Source organism: Coenobita brevimanus, chromosome 65 (assembly GCF_032717465.1).
Source record: "Coenobita brevimanus isolate Jiangsu-jjx chromosome 65, ASM3271746v2, whole genome shotgun sequence".
Lineage (NCBI taxonomy): Eukaryota > Metazoa > Arthropoda > Malacostraca > Decapoda > Coenobitidae > Coenobita > Coenobita brevimanus.
In genome coordinates, this window is record NC_137018.1 from 47,214,732 (window position 1) to 47,235,623 (window position 20,892).

Genomic DNA, 20,892 nt, shown 5'->3' on the forward strand with positions numbered 1-20,892 from the left:
TATAAAGTAATTAACTGTAGAAAATTAATGTACGAAACAAAATTGTAGAAGACTAGCAGAGGAAGGTAAAGAGAAAGCAGATTGCAGACACTATGCAAGAGAGTATAATTGAGTAAACCACAAAAGAATGTAAATGGCATTAGATGCAGGTGATTACTGAACAGAACAGAAGAGTGTGTCAGAGTGTGGTAAAGAGAAGACAGTGTGGGCACTGGGCAAGGGAATCTAACTGAGTTTTCAGAGGTTAGCACAACACCAACCATCAAGATGAGCAATACAAAAATGAACCAGTTTGTGGCGGGGCTGAAGTCCCGCTCAGAGGAGACAAGGGTGAAAACAGCATGTGATCTCCAGCGCTACGTCACCACCGAGCTCAGGGAGGTCAGTCGATGGGGCGTTATTTTATGCATTTGTGCTATTTTTGTATTATTTTTCTCTCCTTTTGTCACTACAAATCTTAGGGAGGTCAGTGGGAGGTGACTCCCAGTGCGATGTTACAGTGAATGGAGAGAGACTGGATGTTACAGTGAATGGAGAGAGACTGGAATTGGTGAGAGTTCAAATAACTGGGTACAGTGATAGAGAGGAAAATGTGCAAAAGAAGTGGAAAGTAGGGTGACACAAGCAAGGTTAGTAGCTGGTGCAATGAAGGCCTTGATAAAAAACAGAGGCTTGAGTGTTGCAGCTGCACAGTGCTTACATGAAGGAGTCCTAGTGCCAACTTTAACATACGGATGTGAGACTATGGCATGGCATGAAAATGAAAATTCAAGAGTGAGAGCAGTGGAGATGGGACTGCAGACGAATTTATGTGGAGTACAGAGAGTGGATAGGATACGAAATAATGTGATTTGTGAAAGATGAGAGGTGAGGAAGTTGGTGGACACCAGAATCGAAGAGAGTGTACGGAAATGGTATGGTCTTGGGGAGAGAACAGGTAACAATAGAGTGGTTAAAAAGGTATATCTGAACGAATCTGAAGAAGGGAGGAGGCGAGGTAAGCCAAGGAGAAGGTGGAGGGATATGGTGGACGGGTGTGTGAGGAGGAGAGGTATGGAAGTCGGTGAGACTAGGGGACTGACGAGATCGAGCTGGCTGGATGAATGTTGTGAGAAGATCTGCATGATCAGGGATTTGGCACCCCTTTTTAATGTGACAGTGTCCGGATTGACTATGTTGGATACATTTTTGTGAAGCTACAGAATGTGGTGAATGTTTTTGGCTTATCAGATAGAGCCAGGATCCTAGGGGCTTGAATGATGAGTGAATGGAAGCGTGGCCTATTGAGCTGGGCAAATGTAGGCTGTCTGGATGTTGCTACTCCTCACCCTGCCCTAGGGAGGGAAAGGGGGTCCAGATGATGATGATGTTTTTTTTTTTTTTTTTTTTTTTTTTTTTTTTAAACAGGAGTTAGATTTAACTACAGTATCTGGGTGAAGGTTACTGTATCCATATAGGCCTTAAACACTAAAAAAGTAAAATTTATTAGTGATGCTGGACAGAATAATTAAGTAGCTAAGTGATGCTGAATGAAATGCAGCACTTTACCTTACTAGCTACTGGTATATCATATCAGGCTGTGCCTTTATTGAATCTGAATAAACTTGCCCAGTACAGAACCATAAATAGCACAATTGAACATTGGTAACTCAGCTGTATCAGGTAAAAATTGATGTTTGTCATGTTTGGTACACAGTATCAGAGAAAAAGATCATGATGATAATGGTGGTGATGATGATTTCCCTGTGATCACAGGTGTCATTGGATGAGCTGGCCACCTTCCTGGATGAGTTCAACCAACACATCTTTGAGATGGTGTCATCCAGCGACACCAATGAGAAGAAGGGCGGCATCTATGCCATTAGTAAGTTTGACCCTTGCTTCCTCCTCCCCTCCTGTTTGTGTTTCTTTTATAAAGGCTCTAACATGCTTGCATGCATTTGCCATGGTCACCTAATGGCGGCTGTCCATGCTGCTCGATCTCTGGCAGTCTGCCTATTCAATCCCTTATCCCTGAGGTCACACTCATTGACCTCGTTCCAGGGTTTTTTCAGTCTACTTCTTGCAACCCTACCCCCAGTGTGCACACTTCTCGCTTTCTGCATCCAGTTGTCATCCCCCATCCTCTCCACATGCCCAAACCATCCCAATCTACCCCTCCTCATCACAGCACGAATACAGTCCAGTCCCATCCTTCCTCTTAACTCATCCATTGTAAACTTAGCCCCCCCCCTAGGCCTGGCATTCAAGGATGCACTGCACATCCACCTAATCATTGTCTCTTGTGTACATTTGAGCCTGTGAATATCCTCTTCCTTTGCTGCCCAGGTCTCCTTACCATACAGCATTACACACCTAACACATGCTACATACAAAGACCCCTTTTCACAGAGGGAGAGCCCATTCAGTGTCAGGAGAGGCAACAGCTTCCTTAACTTCATCCAGCCACTCCTTACTCTAGCCACAGATCTAGCTCTAGCTCCACCTCCAGCACATATGCCTCCCATGTATATGAAATTATAAGTCATTCAACTTCTTTATACCCATCTTAACGTCAAACAGCTATCTTAAACAACGCAGAATTCAGTGAAAACATGAAAATGCTTCAGTGAAGATAAGTGGGTGGAGCAACTGATCCCTCGTACACACAAAGATGTCCTCTCAGTCATGCCTTTTGGAGACCCCTCATACACACACAGATATCCTCTCTGTCATGCCTTTTGGAGACATCTTTGGTAAAGGTTTTATTTAATGCACAGTTAACTTCTTGAATCCAATGACATCTACTGTATTTTGTTAAAGTTATGAAGGATTGCAAATACATAGTGAAGAGGTTAATGAAAGCTATATATACCTAAACCCATCTGGTTTGGACTATGTCTCCTAAGCTAAATAGTATTGCATAGAGATAGCAAGACTGATGATGAATGCATCACTGGATTAGTGGTAGTAGTAGAACTTGTAACTCCAGGTTCATCAGATTGTGAGCCCAGTAGACTGCGGGCCAAAGTTTCCTCTCGCCTGCAGTTCACCATCCCCCTTTTGGTTGAGAAAGAGAGTTGTGGAGTGTTTCCATAACCAGGCAGCAGAGCTGTCCAGCTATGTCTACCACCATCAGTGCCCCGTTCCAATGCCCATCAGTAGATTGAAGGGATTAAGCAAGATAATTGAGGTTGAGAGGGGATAATGAAGTTTATTGATTTATAACTAATGCAGCTACATTTACATTGCATATGAGAGAGAGAGAGAGAGAATGATTGACACTAGTACTCATGCAGTGCTGTTGATAGACATGAATTATTTTTTGTTCTTCCCTAATTGTATTTTTACAGAAGTGAGTCAGGTTCATATTCTTATGTCTTCTCTGTCCAACTATCATTATGGTGCATGTCTAATTTTCATGCTTCCTCTTATGCAGTGAGTTTAGTGGATGCAGACATTGGTCAGACTGGGACTCGCATTGGCCGTTTTGCCAACTACCTCAAGCATCTCGTCAACAGGTGAGCATCCCTTGTTTCCTTGCCAGATGTTATTATTGTTATTTTCAGGTTTGCTTTTTCTTCTTATAATGTTTTTTCTTGTTATGTTTGCTAATTTTGCCTTCCTTTTATTTTTTGTTGTTTTGTTGTTGTATTGCTTTTTTCTTGTGTGCCTTCCTTGTCATTTTGTTTTTTTTTGTTTGAAAGTAGAAGGTTAAAAGAAAGAAGGATTTCATCTTAGGGAAAGGGTTAACCATTCTCTCAACTTTCAGACCATAACCCTGTCTAGACAAATAAAACCTATTTAACCCTCTTGTGCACCATAAGTTTTGGAGCCAGGCACAAAACCAAAACCCTGCTTATGTTGCCTCTGCTAGCGCTGAAAGGAAAAAAATTCTAAGGCCAAATTTACCCTCGGAAAATGCTTATGTTGTCATAAATCGTAGCCCATCATCTTTGTTGATGTTTATACTATCAGATAAGCCAAAAAAAAAAAAAAAAAAAAAAACATAAAATATGAAAAAATGTACAGAAATGAAGCGAGAATCAACCTTATTTAGGTGAAAACTAGCTTCTAATAACTTTCCAACATCGCTGTACAAAATTTTCCCTGGGATGTGCAGTTGCAATTTACATGTCTATGTGTAGAATTTCACGAGGTTTGTAATGAGCCCCGTGGCGAGTTGATATGCCTAATAGTGTTCGAGTATATCGAAAAAAAATAAAAAATCGCCTAAAATGTCTGCTTTGTTTAAAATTTTATATGTTATTAATGACACTGTAACAAACATATATGTAAAGTACATCCAGTTTTGTAGCCAGAAGGTTAAGGAAGCCCATGATATAATAGACATTGTTATAACTTTACTGTTATTGAGAAAATGAATTTTGAAAAGTTAGGACGGATTGCATGCAGTAACATCACATAAGCTCGTGCGCATATGTTTGTGTTTATGAACTTTTCCCCGAATAATAATTTGCACATAGGTTATTTTGCTTTACTAAAGTATGCATAAAAAATCATCAGCTTGCTCATGCTTTCTTTGGCTTTTTGATGCGACCTATACTTTACAAGTAAAATGCCTGAGAGAAAAACAATGAAATACACCACATTTTCCCTATGAGAATATACAGTAAACACACGCATTTTGTACCTTGTAATACATAGTATAAAAACTAGACAAATAAGCTGGTTACATATATCCTCTAGCAGAGTCGTAATTCTTCTAGAATGTAGAGATGGAGTTTCAGAGAGGAGGAAAGGTACGATCACAGCCTGTGTGTGTGATTATTTGTGATTGTGTGTGTGTGTGTGTGTGTGTGTGCATGTATGTGAGTGTGTGTCTGAGATGGCGCTAAGAGGCAGCTGTCTCCGTTGTGATGATGGTGGTAGTGGTGGTGTTAATAATGAAGGTGTCCTTGACCTTGGAGGGCGGAGGGAGGTTTATCACATCGCCTCACTCTCTCTCTCTCCTCCTCATCCCAGTCACCTTCAAAATCACTCTCCCCAGATTCTTTGTCTGTGTCCTCCTCACTTGCAGTTTCACTGAATAAAAATTTTAGGCACTCCTCGGATAACCCTTTCCCTGCCATCGTGGTTACTTTCAGTATTGAAGGGAATGGTCATGATCGGTTATGGATTTCAAATTTGGATTTCTCAGAAAATATATAAGAAACACTTACACACCTTCACTGGCACACTGCACTATATATAACACGCTATCACTATAATACATGTATGGATGGTGATGTAATAGAAAACGAGGAATAAGATGGTTACTCTTCAGGTTGCAAGGACTTTGACACGTTCTGCGTCATCGTGCGCGAGGGGATTAAGAAAGTTATGTAAAGATTGCAGAAGTAAACTAAAATGGAACAGCATCATAGTGAAAGGTTTAGCCACTCCCATCCCTCATCCTTGGCACACTTACCTAATGCACCTCACTCTCACAACACTGTTCATATACAGTAATCTGTGTATATACACAGTATTCAGTCAGTTGTCGATTATCCAATTTTTTTTGGTCCATCAGGAGCATAGGGGCCTAGGGCTAGGCATTTCAGTCCCAACATTTCAGGCAAGAATAACCAGCCTTGCTTACCATACCTCAAGTAGCATTATGTGAGCAGTAAACCCCAAGCAGTCCTCAGATGGAAAACATCATGGCTCCTATCATATTCGAGAACCTTAATCCACCAGATTACGCTGTTAACACTGGTTATCTTTGAGCTTTAAAGGTCTTGGGGAGCTCTACTGTAGGCTGACAGAACAATTTCCTGCAGTCCACCTTATACATGTCTAGATAAGCCTAGGGCCACAACAACAGCATCAGCAACAACAATAACCCCTCATTCACTCTCTTTCAGCCCTGACATTGGAACAATAGAACTTACAGCCAAGGCAGTGGGTCGTCTGGCACTTGCTTCAGGAACTTTTACCACGGAGTATGTAGATGACCTGGTGCGGCGGTCCTTTGAATGGCTCCAGGTCGACCGTAATGAGGCTCGACGACACACGGCGGTAGGTACTAGGGCAAGGCTGGGGAGTGTGTAGTAGGCATGTATTGTCTTCAGGGGAAAAATTTAAAAAGCTCCATCATGTGGCAAAATGCACTGTCATAAATTGGGTACTGCATGGCAAGCCCTTGGTTAAAGTCACTTTTATTTTATTTTTATTACCTCTCCCCGCCCTGGAGGGGCTCAGGGATGGGTGTTGTTTTACTCGGTTTGTCTGACTTTCTGTCTCTAAGTTTGTCTGTTAACAACTTTACGCAAAAACTACTTGTGCAATTTTGACTAAAATTACAGGGATGATGGGCAATAACCTGATCACCTGATTAAATTTTGGGCCAAGGCAAAGGCTGTAGGCCCAAGAAATGTAAATAAATGAATAAATATAATTATATACTGTATATATATATTTGCCATAACTCCGTTCAGATTTATCATATCGACACGAAACCAAAACATAAAGTGCATCTTCCAAATCTACATTCTGTAACATGCCTCATTACATCAGGGGGATCACTCCCAAGCTAGAGGTAGGGGTGTCAGTGTCTGGTGGGTTGAGCCTAAAATTTTGGATGGGCACATGATCGTCAGTTTTCACCCGATTTACTCCAAATTTGATATGCGACATCTTTGACTAGATATCCTGTTGTGTTTATATGTCAGCATTAAAATGACTTCCAGGGATGAGTTTGCTGTGCCTTTTTTTTTTTTTTTTTTCCCCCCCCCAGTATTAGTATCAAGTCCTCAGGAAGTTAAACTGCCACTGCTACCTGTAGAGTCAGTTAATTTTGTCCCACATTTCTGGTTTTAAAATGATGACTATCTGCTATAAAATTAGAAGAGGGTACCAGTTGGATTGGTATTGTTGTGATATTGTGGACTACAGTATCTGCAATAAAATTAGAAGAGGGTACCAGTTGGATTGATATTATTATGACGTTTTGGAAGATATTCCCAGATTATAATGATAACCCACTCCAGCGAAATAGGGAGATGGTCACACAGTATTCACATACTGTAGCTTTGTGGCTGTGTTTTGGGGTGAGGAAGCATTATCCACTTCACAAATCACTGTCATTATGGACCTTCCTTCTTGTTGGCAAAACAAAGGAGGCCTAGGCTGCCTCCTCCTCCTCCTCCTCCTCCTCCTCCTCTTCTTCTTATTGCTATTATTATTATTATTATTATTATTATTATTATTATTATTATTATTATTATTGGTATTATTATTAATTATTTTTATTTTGACCCATGTTCTCACCTGTAGATAAGATGAGAGGATAAAGTAGTATCAGTCCTGAAGCAAGTAAAGAGAAAGCATAGAACTGCAAGGATTAAAAGTAACATGTCTTATGACATTGACCACACAGTCATTCTCATGATTCAGTCCTTCAGAATCCTGATTCCTCCTCTTCCAAAGCAGCTTATTTAATATAATACTCCTTAATACTTATATGCCATATGTAAATTTTAATATCAACATGCTCTGTGTTGATGACATACCGGAGAATTTAATGGTGGTATGTGCAAAATGAATCATTGAGGACAAGGTGTCAAGAAATCTTAAAGACCAGGAGTGTAATGGCCTTAATGAGGGTTGTTACAGATCCCATGTCATGGTATTTCTCCTATGCATTTGAAGCTGCCTGTATCTTTGAATATTTGTCTGTGCCATTTTTCATCAGTTGAGTGCATGTACAAGCATTTTTTGCTATGTCAGTGAGGTATGAAAAATAATACTCTTCTATATGACCAGTACCAAAAGTTCAGGGTGGAGGGCAGATCAGCTTTTATAGGTAACAATAGAACATTAATATTGTAGATAATTTTTCTGTACCTACTGTAGTTTACTGTAGGGGCTTTTTGACAAAAATAAAAAATATTTGATATAAAAGAAAAGTAAAAAAAATTTAAATGTTGATATATATCAAAGACTTACTATATTTTTTGAAAAATTACATTTCTTCTTGAGCACAGTTTTAGGGCAAGGTCATGTTGTGGCAGCCATCCTAACCTGTAAATTAATCCCATGCTGTACCCCCCAGGTGTTGGTACTGCGGGAGCTGGCGCTGTCCGTGCCAACTTACTTCTTCCAGCAGGTTCAGCAGTTCTTGGACGTCATCTTCCACGCAGTGAGGGACCCCAAGCCATCCATCCGAGAGAATGCTGTGGCTGCACTGAGAGTTGTGCTGGCTATTACAGCACAACGGGAGACAAAGGAGATGCAACAAACCATGTGGTAAAGCACTTGGTTGTTTAGGGCAGGGTGGGGTAGCTAGATAGACTTTGTTATAAGTCAGGAATCTGGTTAAGAATATTGTAGATTAATCCAGTTCAGCACTAAGGAGATACAGCAAACTATGTGGCACGACACTTGTCTATTAAATACAGTGTGTATAGGGTGGGATGTTGATGATGATGATGATGATGGGGTGGGGAGTCGGCAGAAAGGGGGCTGAACAAGGATCAAGCTCGAGCTCTGGAATCTTCATTGCAAGTCACAGATGTGTCCAAGCTATTACAGCTTTTTCTGTTGTGAGCTAAGGGAGCTGCAACAAACTTTAGTGCAGCATACTGCTATATGGGTATAGTATTGATGGGAGAAATGTAAAGCTGAAGATGATGATGATGTGATATTAATAAGACAGTAATGATTATGAGCTACTAGGATCTTCGTTTTCTTGTCTCTGGAGCCTACCCATGTTGTTTATAGTGAAAGATTTTAATGGTGATGGATTTAGTTCAGACAGTCTTGTGTTTTCCAGACTGTCACAGCTTTTCCATTTTATAACATAAGTATTCTTATAACTGACATTATAAATTGGTGGAATTAGAGTTCAGGGGTGTGTTCCAAAATATCACCACTTTTTCCATACAACTGGTGCTGTAATTTAAGTGAAACTGGCAGATCAGCTGTGTAGGTAATAATAGATCTTTAATAGGCTGTTTTTCTGCAGTATATTGTGGACTGAGTTCCAGTTAAGAATGTCAAGGAAGGGAGTTTTAGAAATTTCATCCATCTTCCATCATTTAGTCCTTTATTGCCACATCAGTTGCATAGATTCCTAGCGCAAGACCACACAATCCAGAAAATTTCCAGACATTTCCGTTGATGGCATTATATGAGCAAAAACCCCAAGCTATCTCTCTCTTAGATTAAAACTGATGGGGGCAGTATCTGTGTGATGTATCATAAGCCTCTAAACTATCAGGAGTTCATTTGTTGGTTATATAGTTACCAGCCAACATATGAAATGGTTGTATTGTATTGAAAGCTATTTAGATCCTGTGAAACAGGATAAGTGAGTTCCCCTCGTCCCATCCTTGGTGTCAGGTACCGACAGTGTCTGACAGAAGTGTGGGAGGGGTTTGACGATGGTACGGGGTTGACGGGGTCAGGGTCAGGGTCCAGTAGCAAGGACCGAGGTCTGAGCCGTGAGGATCGAGTACATGGCTCACTGCTGGTGCTGAACGAGCTGCTCCGCTGCTCAAACACAGAGTGGGAGCGTCTTGGAAAACAGTTACACCATCTGACACACTACCAGGCACCACCACCCAAGAAGGTAGGGAGTCTTACCACTGTTTCTCTTTGAATTTTATGTACAAGATTTACATTGTTTTTAATATATGCACACCCCAGCAAAGTATCACCCTTTTCTACGTAAAAACCATCTCAAAATACACCTCACTAACAGTTTACCATGCTTTCGCTGTACTGCAACTATTCACACCATGATATGTCCGTTCACACGCATGCACGGACGCACACACACACACACACACACACACACACACACACACACACACACACACACACACACACACACACACACACACACACACACACACACACACACACACACACACACACACACACACACACACACACACACACCTCAATCTCACAACAAAGGCAAAGCTTCATCATCATTATCATCATCATTGTCGTTGTGGTTGTTTATCATCAGTCTTCCTTATTTTCTTGTATAGATCAGATGGGTAATGGATGCTGAAGCAAAGAAATGGAAAGCTTGAGTGTTAGCAGGAGGCCGAGGGAAATGGACTGCGTGATCAATTGCACATTATTCATGCCCCTAGAATCCTAGCTCACCTTTTGTGTTGTACTGTATGTTCTATGTAAATGCTTTTCCTATGCACCTGTCATTCATGCATTTCACATCCAAGTTAATAGGGCATGCAAAATCCTTGTCTTATACTTCATACATCATGCATGTATTGTTGTATAACCATTTTCATCCCTTGTAAATTCCATAGCAGGATCCACTTAATGTCTGTTAACAACAAGAATAAAATAAAAATAACCCTCCATTGCTGAAGTGGTCAACCATTCTGCAACCCCACAGGAGGGAGTGTCGTCGATGGTGAAGCGTCTGCGTGGCCAGACATCATTCTCGTCATCGTCATCCTCGTCCCAAGGCACTCAGGACCTCCTGGCTAGCCTCCCATCTCACTCAAATGCATCCATTGGGTTAGTTCAGCAGTTTTGCTCAAGGTCTGTGTGTGTGTGTGTGTGTGTGTGTGTGTGTGTAGTCTTATAGCGGAGAGTTAGAATCTAGTTGTGGTTCCATATAACCATTTTGACTGCAGTGTACTTTTTAGCAGAAAGTATCAGTAGCCTGTGACATAGTCCAGTAGCATATCCCTTAGCTGATTTTTCGTTTTCTGTGTTTTCTGATGCTGCAAAACATGTTTTTACTTTGGTGAGTGGCCAGACATGGGGTGATGTGACCTTTAGGTCGTATAGTGGTTGGTGGTGACTTTATTCACCTTGGCAATAGTTGGCCAGAACATGCTGTAGAGCCAAAAATGGCCAACAGCAGGGAGTCTTCCACTCATCTCTGTGCCTGAGTAGAAGCACCTAGTTTCTTCCAGTTTTTTTATTTGCAAGAACAGTCATTGATTAACTGTATGGATTTTAATTGAATAGTTCTCTAAAAGCTCTTGAAGTGAAAAAGATCAGTTTCCCCAAATCTTCTACACCATAGATGACCCATCTTACAGGGATGCAGCAGCCAGGGGGTTAAGGTGCTTAAATAGCCTATGTTGGGTTGGAAAGAGTGGAGATTGTAGACAGGAGGAGAGACGACTTAGGAAGACTGTTTCTAAAGACTGTTTATGAATGTTTGAAAATACAATCTTATTCTTTCATTAAAGAGTTTGACGATTGTGATGCCAGTGATAATAATGGTGATGGTAATGCTATGTACCATTTTGACTGCAGGGGTACTGAGCCAACAATACTGGACCAACCCTGTGAGAGCCGCACCTGTCGGGAGCTGATATTGGACAAATATGACAGCATCTGTACACAGGTGAGGAAGAGAAAGAGAAAAGGAAGCGGAAAGAGAATAGTGGGAGACGTTGGCTGGAAGATGTAAGGTTGAAATAGGAGGAAAAAGATAATTGTAGATCAAAAGGAAGGAGAGAGAAAAAGCTGAGATGAGAGAAAGTAGTAGGGAACTTCAGGAAAGAGGGAAGGGAGAGTAAGGGAACAAAGTGATAATAGGGAGAGAGAGGTGGAGAGGAGAGGACGGGAGAAGGGTAAGCAAATTTTGATGTACTGTACTGAATGATGTTTTCCTGTTTTTTCATCTTACAGGTACTGAACCAGCGAGGGAGTCGCAGTGGACTGATCCAGGCAGCTCTGCTGCAACTACTACCACGTCTCGCAGCACTCAGCAAGGACAAATTTGCTCAGAGGTAAACATTGTTTTGTCATGGTACCTGGTTCAGTCATCATCATAGCATCATTAAGTTTACCTCAGCAATAAATTAATCTTGTATGTTATCAGTGATATCCGTATGTGCTGTCTTACTGAAGGGCCTGATGTCTTCAGTAACAGAGCATCTCTCTCTCTCTATATGTGTGTGTGTGTGTGTGTGTGTGTGTGTATATATATATATATATATATATATATATATATATATATATATCTACAGTACCCTCGCGTCCAACACGGTAATATTGTCATGTATGGGTCACGTGTTGGACCAAAAATGTGTTGGACTAACAATAGAGCTTATGGGGAAAAATGAATTATGTCAGCAACCCTCGGAAAAGTCACCCTAAATACCTACCATGTACCTATACATATATTGGTACTATTGTAATTATGCTTTGAATGATAACTAACCTTTTAGGATAGTGTTGGTGGGCTTGCTGGGAATGGAAGGTGGTATCCAAGGCTGTAGTTAGTCCTACTGGGTCCCCGGAGGATGGCTGCTGGCGTCACTAGCGGGTAATGGCTGTTGCTCCCCGTCAACCTCCCTCATAAATCCTTCGAAATCAAACCTCCCTCGTAAATCCTTCAAAATCACACTCAGAATCACTATCTTCGTCCACAGCCATGGAATGTCCTGCTTCTGCCTGTCCTAGCACTCAGCAAAGTGCATGCTTCTCACACTGTTGCCAGAGCCCTGTCTCGTGACTGTGGAAAGTGATCGCTGTCACTGACTCGGTAAAGAATAAGGAGAAGCAAGTTTGTTTATAAACTGGTACGCACGCCGATGAGAAGGGTTTCCAAACGACTGATATTTATTCTAAAATATTAATATGTATTCAGTGTCAGGCTAAATGTTCAATGCTGTAGTACGATACATTCTCTGTCGAGTCGCCTGGGTTTTGGTTACACTGTTTTCCCCATCGTATGCTCAGCAGGAATCATCCAGATGAATTCCAAATGCCCGTGGTATCGTCGGCAATTTTACCACGTTACCGTTCCGATTTACCATTGTATCCTCGGTAAACCTGGTATGAAGTGCCGTGTGATAGCCTTCGGCTGCCAAGATCTTGTCTTAAGTTTTTTATTATGATTACGTTGGCTTCATTCATGTCGTAGGCCTTGGCAATGTCAACTTTCCTCTCCCCTTTCTTCTTCCTCTCGATGCTTTCTAGCTTGGTGGCCTAAGGGAAGTGCCGACGCTTCTTGGGGTTCTCAGAAGGCTTCCTAGGCATCATGAGCAGGGTAAAATGCAGTAACAAGGGCAGAAAATGCAGCAAGAAAAAAGCACCTTCCAATGCAATTATGCGACTGAGTGGCTCTGTGGCGGGAGAAATGTAAACAAAACCACGTGACACCAGAACCGATTTTAATTGGGCGGCATCACGATCACGTCACGATAGCGGGCGGGGAAGGCTACTTGATCAGAAGTTTTTCATTGGCTATCATCATCATGGGAATGTCCAGTGTTGCCGTGTTGGACCGGGGGTGATCATGCTAGAGTGAACTCTGCGGATTTGGCCCACTTCTCGGAGCTCTGTGCGTGTTATGGTAACACACTCGTGTTGCAGTAATTAAATCGTATTAAATAATACTAATTAATTGCTCACCGTGCTGGACTCGAATCGTGCTGGACGCAAGGGTACTGTATATATATATATATATATATATATACTGTATATATATATATATATATATGTATGTATGTATGCAGTAAACCCTCTATAATTCGGATTAACTGGGGGGAGCCCTATGTCGAATTATCCAAAAATCTGAATTATTGGAGATCATGCTTGCCCTTTTCCCCAGATTACACCCACACTCACTAAAACATGGCTTTTTCACGAAAACTTTGAACAGTACAGTATATTATTACATTATACTCAAAAAGTGCACAGTACAATAAATAAAATAATGTCAAACCTTGACAATGAAGTCTTGCAATGCAGTAGTAGAGTACAGACCCTCTCGCACTCTTTCGACGCCATCTGAGTCCAATCACTTCCAAGTATTGAGCGACTGTCTCTCGCCAGCCCTGACCTCACGCTCCCCACACTCCTCACTCAGCGATTCCTGCAGTATCTGAAATTGATTTCAGTCGTTTCATTCCCCCACCCTTATTATAACTGTATTGTTTTGAAACTGGTTTATGTTATAAATTAATGAATGATCTTCCTAATTAACAAAGAAATAAAAATAAAAACAAAGGAATTTCCATATTGTATCATTCACTTATTTATTCAGTGCTCATTTACTCACAGACATTTAAACATTTCGACAGTGATTATAGAATATTGTTGAGCATTTACCCGCAATCCATTTCATAAAGAAATGACACTTTTAGCAATACTAGAAAGTTTTTTATGGCATACGGAATAACAATAGTCGTTCATCACGCCTGACCTCTTTGAGTGAACTGTTTCCCATCATTTCATTCCCGCCTGCTCAGACCTCGCGCTTCCCACATTCCTCACTCAGTGATTTGTGCCAATCATTTAAATCCCATGCTGTAATTTTTAACTGTATCGTTATGAAACTGATACATGTTACAAATGAATAAATTATCTTCCTATTGAATGAAAAAAAAAAAAAAAAAGATATAAAACACCATACTGTATCGTTCAGTAAAGTGTTCATTTACTCACCAACACATATACAGTACTCACTGTATATTATGTCAGTGAGTAAATGAATACATTACTGAACAATAAAGTATGGTGTTTTATATCCTTTTAGTTTTTTTTTCTTTCATTCATTAGGAAGAGCATTAGGAAGAGCATTTGTAACGTGTAGCGGTTTCATAACAATACAGTTAAAAAGTACGGCAGGGGAATAATGTGATCGTAATCATTTTTCGATGCCGCATAAATAGATGGTAGGGGGATAAATATAGTTTTGATGGTGGGTTGCTTGAGGAGGTAGAGTATTTTAAATATTTAGGGTCACATGTTGCTGTGGATGGAAGAACAGATGCAGAAGTGAAGTTTAGAATGAATGCAGTAGGTAAGGTGCTGGGAGGAATGAAAAAAGTGTTTAGATGTCGTTCGCTTAGAATGGATGTAAAGAGAAGGCTGTATGAGGGTGTGGTGGTACTGACTGCGTTATATGGGGCTGAAACATGGAACCTGGGTGTAGCAGAGAGGAAAAGTTTGAATGTAATGGAGATGAGATGTCTGAGGAGTATGTGTGGAGTGACGCGTATGGATCGAGTGAGAAATGATGAAGTGCGAAGGAGAACTGGGGTTGTTCGGGAGATGGCTGGTAGAGTTGAGCAGAGGGTGTTGCGATGGTTTGGGCATATGGAGAGAATGGATAATGAGCGATTGGTGAAAAAGATAACTAGATCTGGTGTGAGAGGTGTAAGGCTGAGAGGGAGACCACGAATAGGATGGATGTACATTGTGAAGAGAGTGCTGGATGCGAGAGGGATGTCTGTTGATCAGGGAAGAGTGGCTGTGTGTGACAGAAATAAATGGAGAGAAATTGTGAATGAATAAATGATGACGCAGCCCTGAGGGGATATTCTCCCACATTTGTTGTGATCAGCCAGTCAGGTCAGGTGCGGGTAAGGGGATGGGTCTATTATGATGTGGCAGGGGTAAACCAGCCCTGCTGTTGGGCCCTGCTGCAGATGTCACTGATTGCACTGCACAGTTGACCCTTGTGCAGTGTGATGTGGTGAGGATCTGTCCCTTCTTCCCTTTGGGGCTAATATGCAAATGAATGTGTTTGAATGGATGAGGAAATTGGGAGTGTGTCGTTCTGTCTCGGCTACCTCCCTTTCCTTTGGGGAAGCAGCCTAGGTATATAGATAGATAGATAGATAGCATAAATCACTGAGTGAGGAATGTGGGGAGCGTGAGGTTTGGGCGGGCGAGAATGAAATGATAGGAAACAGTTCACTCCGAGCGACCAGGCGTGATAAACAACTATTGTTATTCCGTATGCCATAAATAATTTTCTAGGATAGCTAGAAGTGTCATTTTTTTACTAAATATCACAGATAAATGCTCTACAATATTCTATAATCATTGCTGAAATGTATATATGTCTGTGAGTAAATGAGCATTGAATAAATAAGTGAATGATACAATATGGTAATTCCTTTTTTTTTTTTTTTTTTTTTTTTTTTTTTTTTTTAAAGATCAAACAATAAATTGTTGTGAAAAAACAGCAAATTATATGGTTTGACACAACCTACGTCGAAAGAGTGTGAGCAGTTCATTTCACTTGGTGAATCCTGAGTCAAAAGAGTGCAAGGGGTTGGATTTCACTTGGAGGAATCCTGCGTCAAAAGAATGTGAGCGATTGGATTCTTTACCGGGCCCCCGTGTATGAAAGGGTTAACTGTACCGAAGGTACTGTACAGTTCTAAAAAATTACATTTATTATTACATTTATTGCTACAAAAACTGTTCAGGTCCACTTATCACTGGAACCCTTTTCAGACTGTCTCGCTTAATTTGAATTTCGATCTGTATTAAAATTATTTGTCTGGCGGTCAAAAAAGATCTGAATTAACTGATTTCTGAATTAGAGAGGGTTTCCTGTGTGTATATATTTGGTATCTAATTATATATAGCCAGACACCATAATCCCATAAGGGGTGGCCATTTGTCTTTGAGATCATTGTTTTACAGGCAGGGGCACTAATCCTCCACCAGCCCACATGCTGGCACATAGGGAACATGTATTGGTTGATTATATGGTTACCCTTTCCCCATCCCTGCCAGCTACCTGAGTATGACAATGACGCACTTGCTGGGATGTGTGCGAGGTGGGCGTGAGAGGGAGCGTGGTGCTGGATTTGTGGCGGTTGGGATGCTGGTGGTAGCAGTGGGGCCAGCAGCCAAACGACACCTTCCCAAGATCATGGAAGTCATCAGGGCTGCTCTGCCACCTAAGGTCAGTTCACATTAAACATTTCAGTACAATATGTCCTTGGTATTAGTTTTGCTTTTCAATTTTCTTTCTTGCTGTTGAAGGAGGTAAAATGGGATTAGCTGTTACTCTTTTTACGATTTCTGTTGCAGGAGTCAAGCACCAAAAAGCGGGGTGGTAGTAGCAGTGTGGAACCAGCGTTGTGTGTGTGTGTGAGTCTGGTGGCTCGTGGTGTGGCAGGTGCGGTGCAGCGTGATGTGAAGGACCTCCTTCCATCGCTGCTTTCCACTGCGCTGTCTCCACCCCTCACACTTGCATTACAGGAGCTGGCCACTGAGATACCAGCACTTAAGGTGGGGACTGTTTGTGAATCTCATTTTGTGATTTCTGCATTTACTTTTTTTTTTTTTTTTTTTTTCCTACATTTGGTTAATTGTCTTGCCTTATCATCTGTCCTCCCATCTCTTCCACTTTTTTCTCACTCTTCTCTCTCCCTTCTCTACTCATTGCAGTAACACTAGAGAGAAGTGCCTGCTTAGGAGATTGCCCCACTTGACTTGCTGCATCATAGAATCTGAATTATGGGTGGAACCTATTCTTCATTTCATATTGTTGATTGTGTGTGTCAGGCATGCATGTACACCAATACTTGAAGTATTTTCTTTCTCTTTTGTTGTCCTCTTACTTCTTCATTTTTCTTCCCTCCATGACCTGTTCCTCTGCATTTACATAAAGAGTTTTTCTCATAACCTGACCTAACCTAGTGTGTGTGTGTGTGTATTTGTTTGCACAGATGATCAGTTTCAAAGCCTCCTGACACCCTAACATTGTATATCTGTGTGTGTGTGTGTGTGTATTCTTACCTTACGTTACCCTATTGCATCTTTACAGGAATGGGTCAAGCTCATATTGTCCCGTGTATTAAATCATTCTTGTCATCATCATTATCATTATCAATTCCTGTGTTGCCCCATTAGGAGCATAGGAGCCTGGGACTAGGCAAGTTGGTCCTGACATTTAAGATAAGAGTGACCAGCCTCACTCCTCCCTGAGTGACATTTTTTGAGCAATAAACCCCAGCCACCCCTTGGATATACACCTGCATCGGCTCAGTCCAATTGGAGCGCCTTAATTGCCCAATAAATGATCAGGTGCCATAATTTGGTTACATGGTTACCACCCAGTGAAGTTTTGGCACACAGTGTTTCATTCAGTAGTGCATTCCACTGATCAGTTGCCTTATTTGAGAAGCCAAATTTCCTTACATCTCTTCCACCTCTCATTTTATGCAGTCATTTGCAGTGTCCTCATGCTGATGCTTCCCCATAGGTTAAATACTCATCTGATATACTATATCAGTAACCGTGTGTGTGTGTATTTTGGGCAGCCAAACTACACATTCAAATCGCACCAAAATTGGCAAAAAAATCGCAAAAATTTCGCTGATGTGAAAAAACTTGGTCCCGTCACAATTGAAAAACTTTTACTAGATTTAATGAGTGATCAAATTTTTACCGAAAAACGCCGCTCCTGGGGCCCATTTGGTTGCCTTGGCCGAGTGGTTTATATCTCAGACTTGCGTGCAGACAACTCGGGTGGGCCAACTAACACGATCAATTGGTTAGCTGCAAAAAATCCAAATGACACATTAGACTAGAGCAGCACATAAACGGACCATCATGGGCCTTTCAATGTCGCCGTGACGGCCGACAATGACAACGCTAAACTAGAACAGCACGTAAATGTTACTTGGATTACTTGAAATGATCACAACGCGCGTGTGAAACACGCAGCGTAAGAGCCCTTCGCAGGAGCAAGTGCGAGAGGACCCGAAGGGCCCACGAGCGCTTGTTTATGTCTATTTTCTCTTTCCCTGTGATGCATTTATGTAGCATAATTGTGTCTGCTCTTTTCCTTCTCTCTTGTAATGTTGGTAGGTTCAATTTTTCTAGTCTTTCTTCATAGCTTTTCCCTTAAACTTACCGTATTTGCTGGTGTATAGGGCCGACCTGTGCATAAGACAACCCCCAACTCTTTAAATACTGGGAGCTTGCTGCCCCAGTAACCCGTCCTTTATCACTCTCCCCACTGACAAGTGAAGTGATACAGTACTGCCAACACCTTGCTAAGCAACACAACCTTTGGTTAGGTGTTTACCTTAAACCAGCTTCTGTGGGTTTCACACGCTATATAGGGTACATGCACCACATCTGACATCTAACTGGGGTATACATTAAAGATTCCAGCATTAACTCATACTATATTAAAAACTTATGGTCATATTAAGATGAATTTTATACCTAAGGTTAAAAAACACTTATATTTCATTAATGTTCATTACATCAGCTTCCAGTAATTAAAAGCCTTCAAAATCAGTATCATCCACATCTGACATCATCAGTTCATCAACTTCATCCTGGGCCAAAGTTTGCAGTTCTTCATCGTAAGGATCAAACTCTGGATTCAAAGGTGTAGCTTCGGCATCAGCTTCCTCTTCCTCATCCGCCCACAAAATATCATCTTCCATGTCATCCATTGAATTGGAAATGCCACATTTCTTGAAAGCCTTGATGGCTGTTTCCATAGAAATATCATTCCATGCCTTGATAATAAAATCACACAGCACATCCAGACCTGGAGCACACATATTCCCACCTTCTGTATATGACTTTTTACCACTGATCATCCACTCGTTCCGTTGCTCACGGATGCGGTCCTTGAATGGTTTATTCAGACAGACATCAAGTGGTTGTAGAACTGAAGTTAATCCACCAGGAATAACAGCAATATCACTGTTGTTTCTCACCATGTAGGTTTTTGTTCCCTCCGTTAAATGACTTTTGAACATGTCCCATACTATCAGGCTATGCTTTTTTAGCAAGCCACCAGGTTGCATACACCACACATGCACAATCCACAACTTCATTCCATGTTCTTCCATCCACCCTTTCTCATTGACGTGAACAAAAATTCTAGCTGGGAACTTAATTTTTGGCATCGTTTTTCTCTTGAAAATAACCATTGGGCTCAGCTTGGTTCCGTCTGCCATACACGAAAGTGCTACTGTAAAGCATGTTTTCTCGTGTCCTGTTGTTTTCACTAACACTGTTTTTGCACCCTTCTTCTCAACAGTTTGATTTCCAACCGTATCGAAATTCATCGGAGTTTCATCCATGTTCCCGATGTTGCTCAGTGATATCCATGCTTCTTGCGTAGGCCTATGATGTACCGTTGGAAACTGGTAATCTTGCATTCTAGATCCTTTGGTAATTGCTGTCCTATTTTTGTTTTCTGTCTCAATACTAGATCGTGTCTGTTCATGAAACGAGAACACCATGAAACTTGCTTTGAAATCTCTGCTGTGCTCCTTGTTTTCTCTGGCTCACTCAAGTGCCCAAATACAAATTTTGTTTCTTGTGACATTGTGCCCATTCTGTTGCTGTTCATAGACCAAGTCAGCTACATGCTTCTCCAAAATTGGCCACTGTGCACTCTTTTATCTCATGGCACATTTATGCCTTGGCATATTCCTTAGTAAGTGTTCTTTCAATCTCCATTCTCGTACCATCTTCTCTGTCACACCATATTCTCTCACAGTAGCACAGTTATTGGATATATCTATCTATCTATTGCCAGACGCCTCAATCCCGTTTGGGGTGGCCACAAACAAATCGCCTCCAAGTCGCCCTGTTCCCCGCCATTTCACTGCCCTGCTCCCAACTCACACCCCCCTCTCTCATATACCTCTCCACCCCATCCCTCCATCTCATCCTCGGCCTCCCCCTCCCTCTTCCCCCCTCCACCTCACTCACATACACTCTCTTCGTCAGTCTTTCACCCTCCATCCTCTCCACATGGCCAAACCACCTCAGTGTGTTCCTCATAATGCTTCCTATCACATCCACATCCACACCACAATGCTCCTTTATATCCTCATTCGTCAGCCTGTCTCTCCACGTGACTCCACAGGCTCCTCTTAAATAACTCATTTCCACTGCTCTCACTCTCGACTTGTGTCCTTCCAACAATGTCCAAGCTTCACTTCCGTACGTTAGAGTTGGTATCACAGTACTGTCATGTAGTAACTTTTTCACTTCCATGCTCACTTCCCTGTTTCTTATCACTGCTTTCAAAGAACCAGCAACCTTTCTTTCCTGCTGTACCCTTTCAAGCACTTCACCCTCCAAACCTCCATCCGTACTCATCACACTACCCAAGTACTTAAACGTACTCACATTTTCCAATTCCTCACCGTCCAACCTCGCTGTACATTCACTGAC

The 20,892-nt window shown here is 41.5% G+C and overlaps 1 protein-coding gene across 1 annotated transcript in view; it reads left to right on the top strand.

Annotated features, from left to right (window-relative positions):
- Nucleotides 1-267: 267 nt before the first annotated feature.
- mTor (serine/threonine-protein kinase Tor) overlaps nt 268-20,892 on the top strand; it is a 154,293-nt gene continuing 133,668 nt past the window's right edge. The window contains exons 1-11 of the mRNA XM_080276419.1: nt 268-381; nt 1,756-1,864; nt 3,419-3,500; nt 5,847-6,000; nt 8,036-8,229; nt 9,325-9,553; nt 10,355-10,479; nt 11,233-11,323; nt 11,611-11,711; nt 16,465-16,636; nt 16,765-16,965. Coding sequence (XP_080132545.1) covers nt 268-381; nt 1,756-1,864; nt 3,419-3,500; nt 5,847-6,000; nt 8,036-8,229; nt 9,325-9,553; nt 10,355-10,479; nt 11,233-11,323; nt 11,611-11,711; nt 16,465-16,636; nt 16,765-16,965 — 1,572 coding nt within the window. The remainder of the gene's footprint in view (nt 382-1,755; nt 1,865-3,418; nt 3,501-5,846; nt 6,001-8,035; nt 8,230-9,324; nt 9,554-10,354; nt 10,480-11,232; nt 11,324-11,610; nt 11,712-16,464; nt 16,637-16,764; nt 16,966-20,892) is intronic.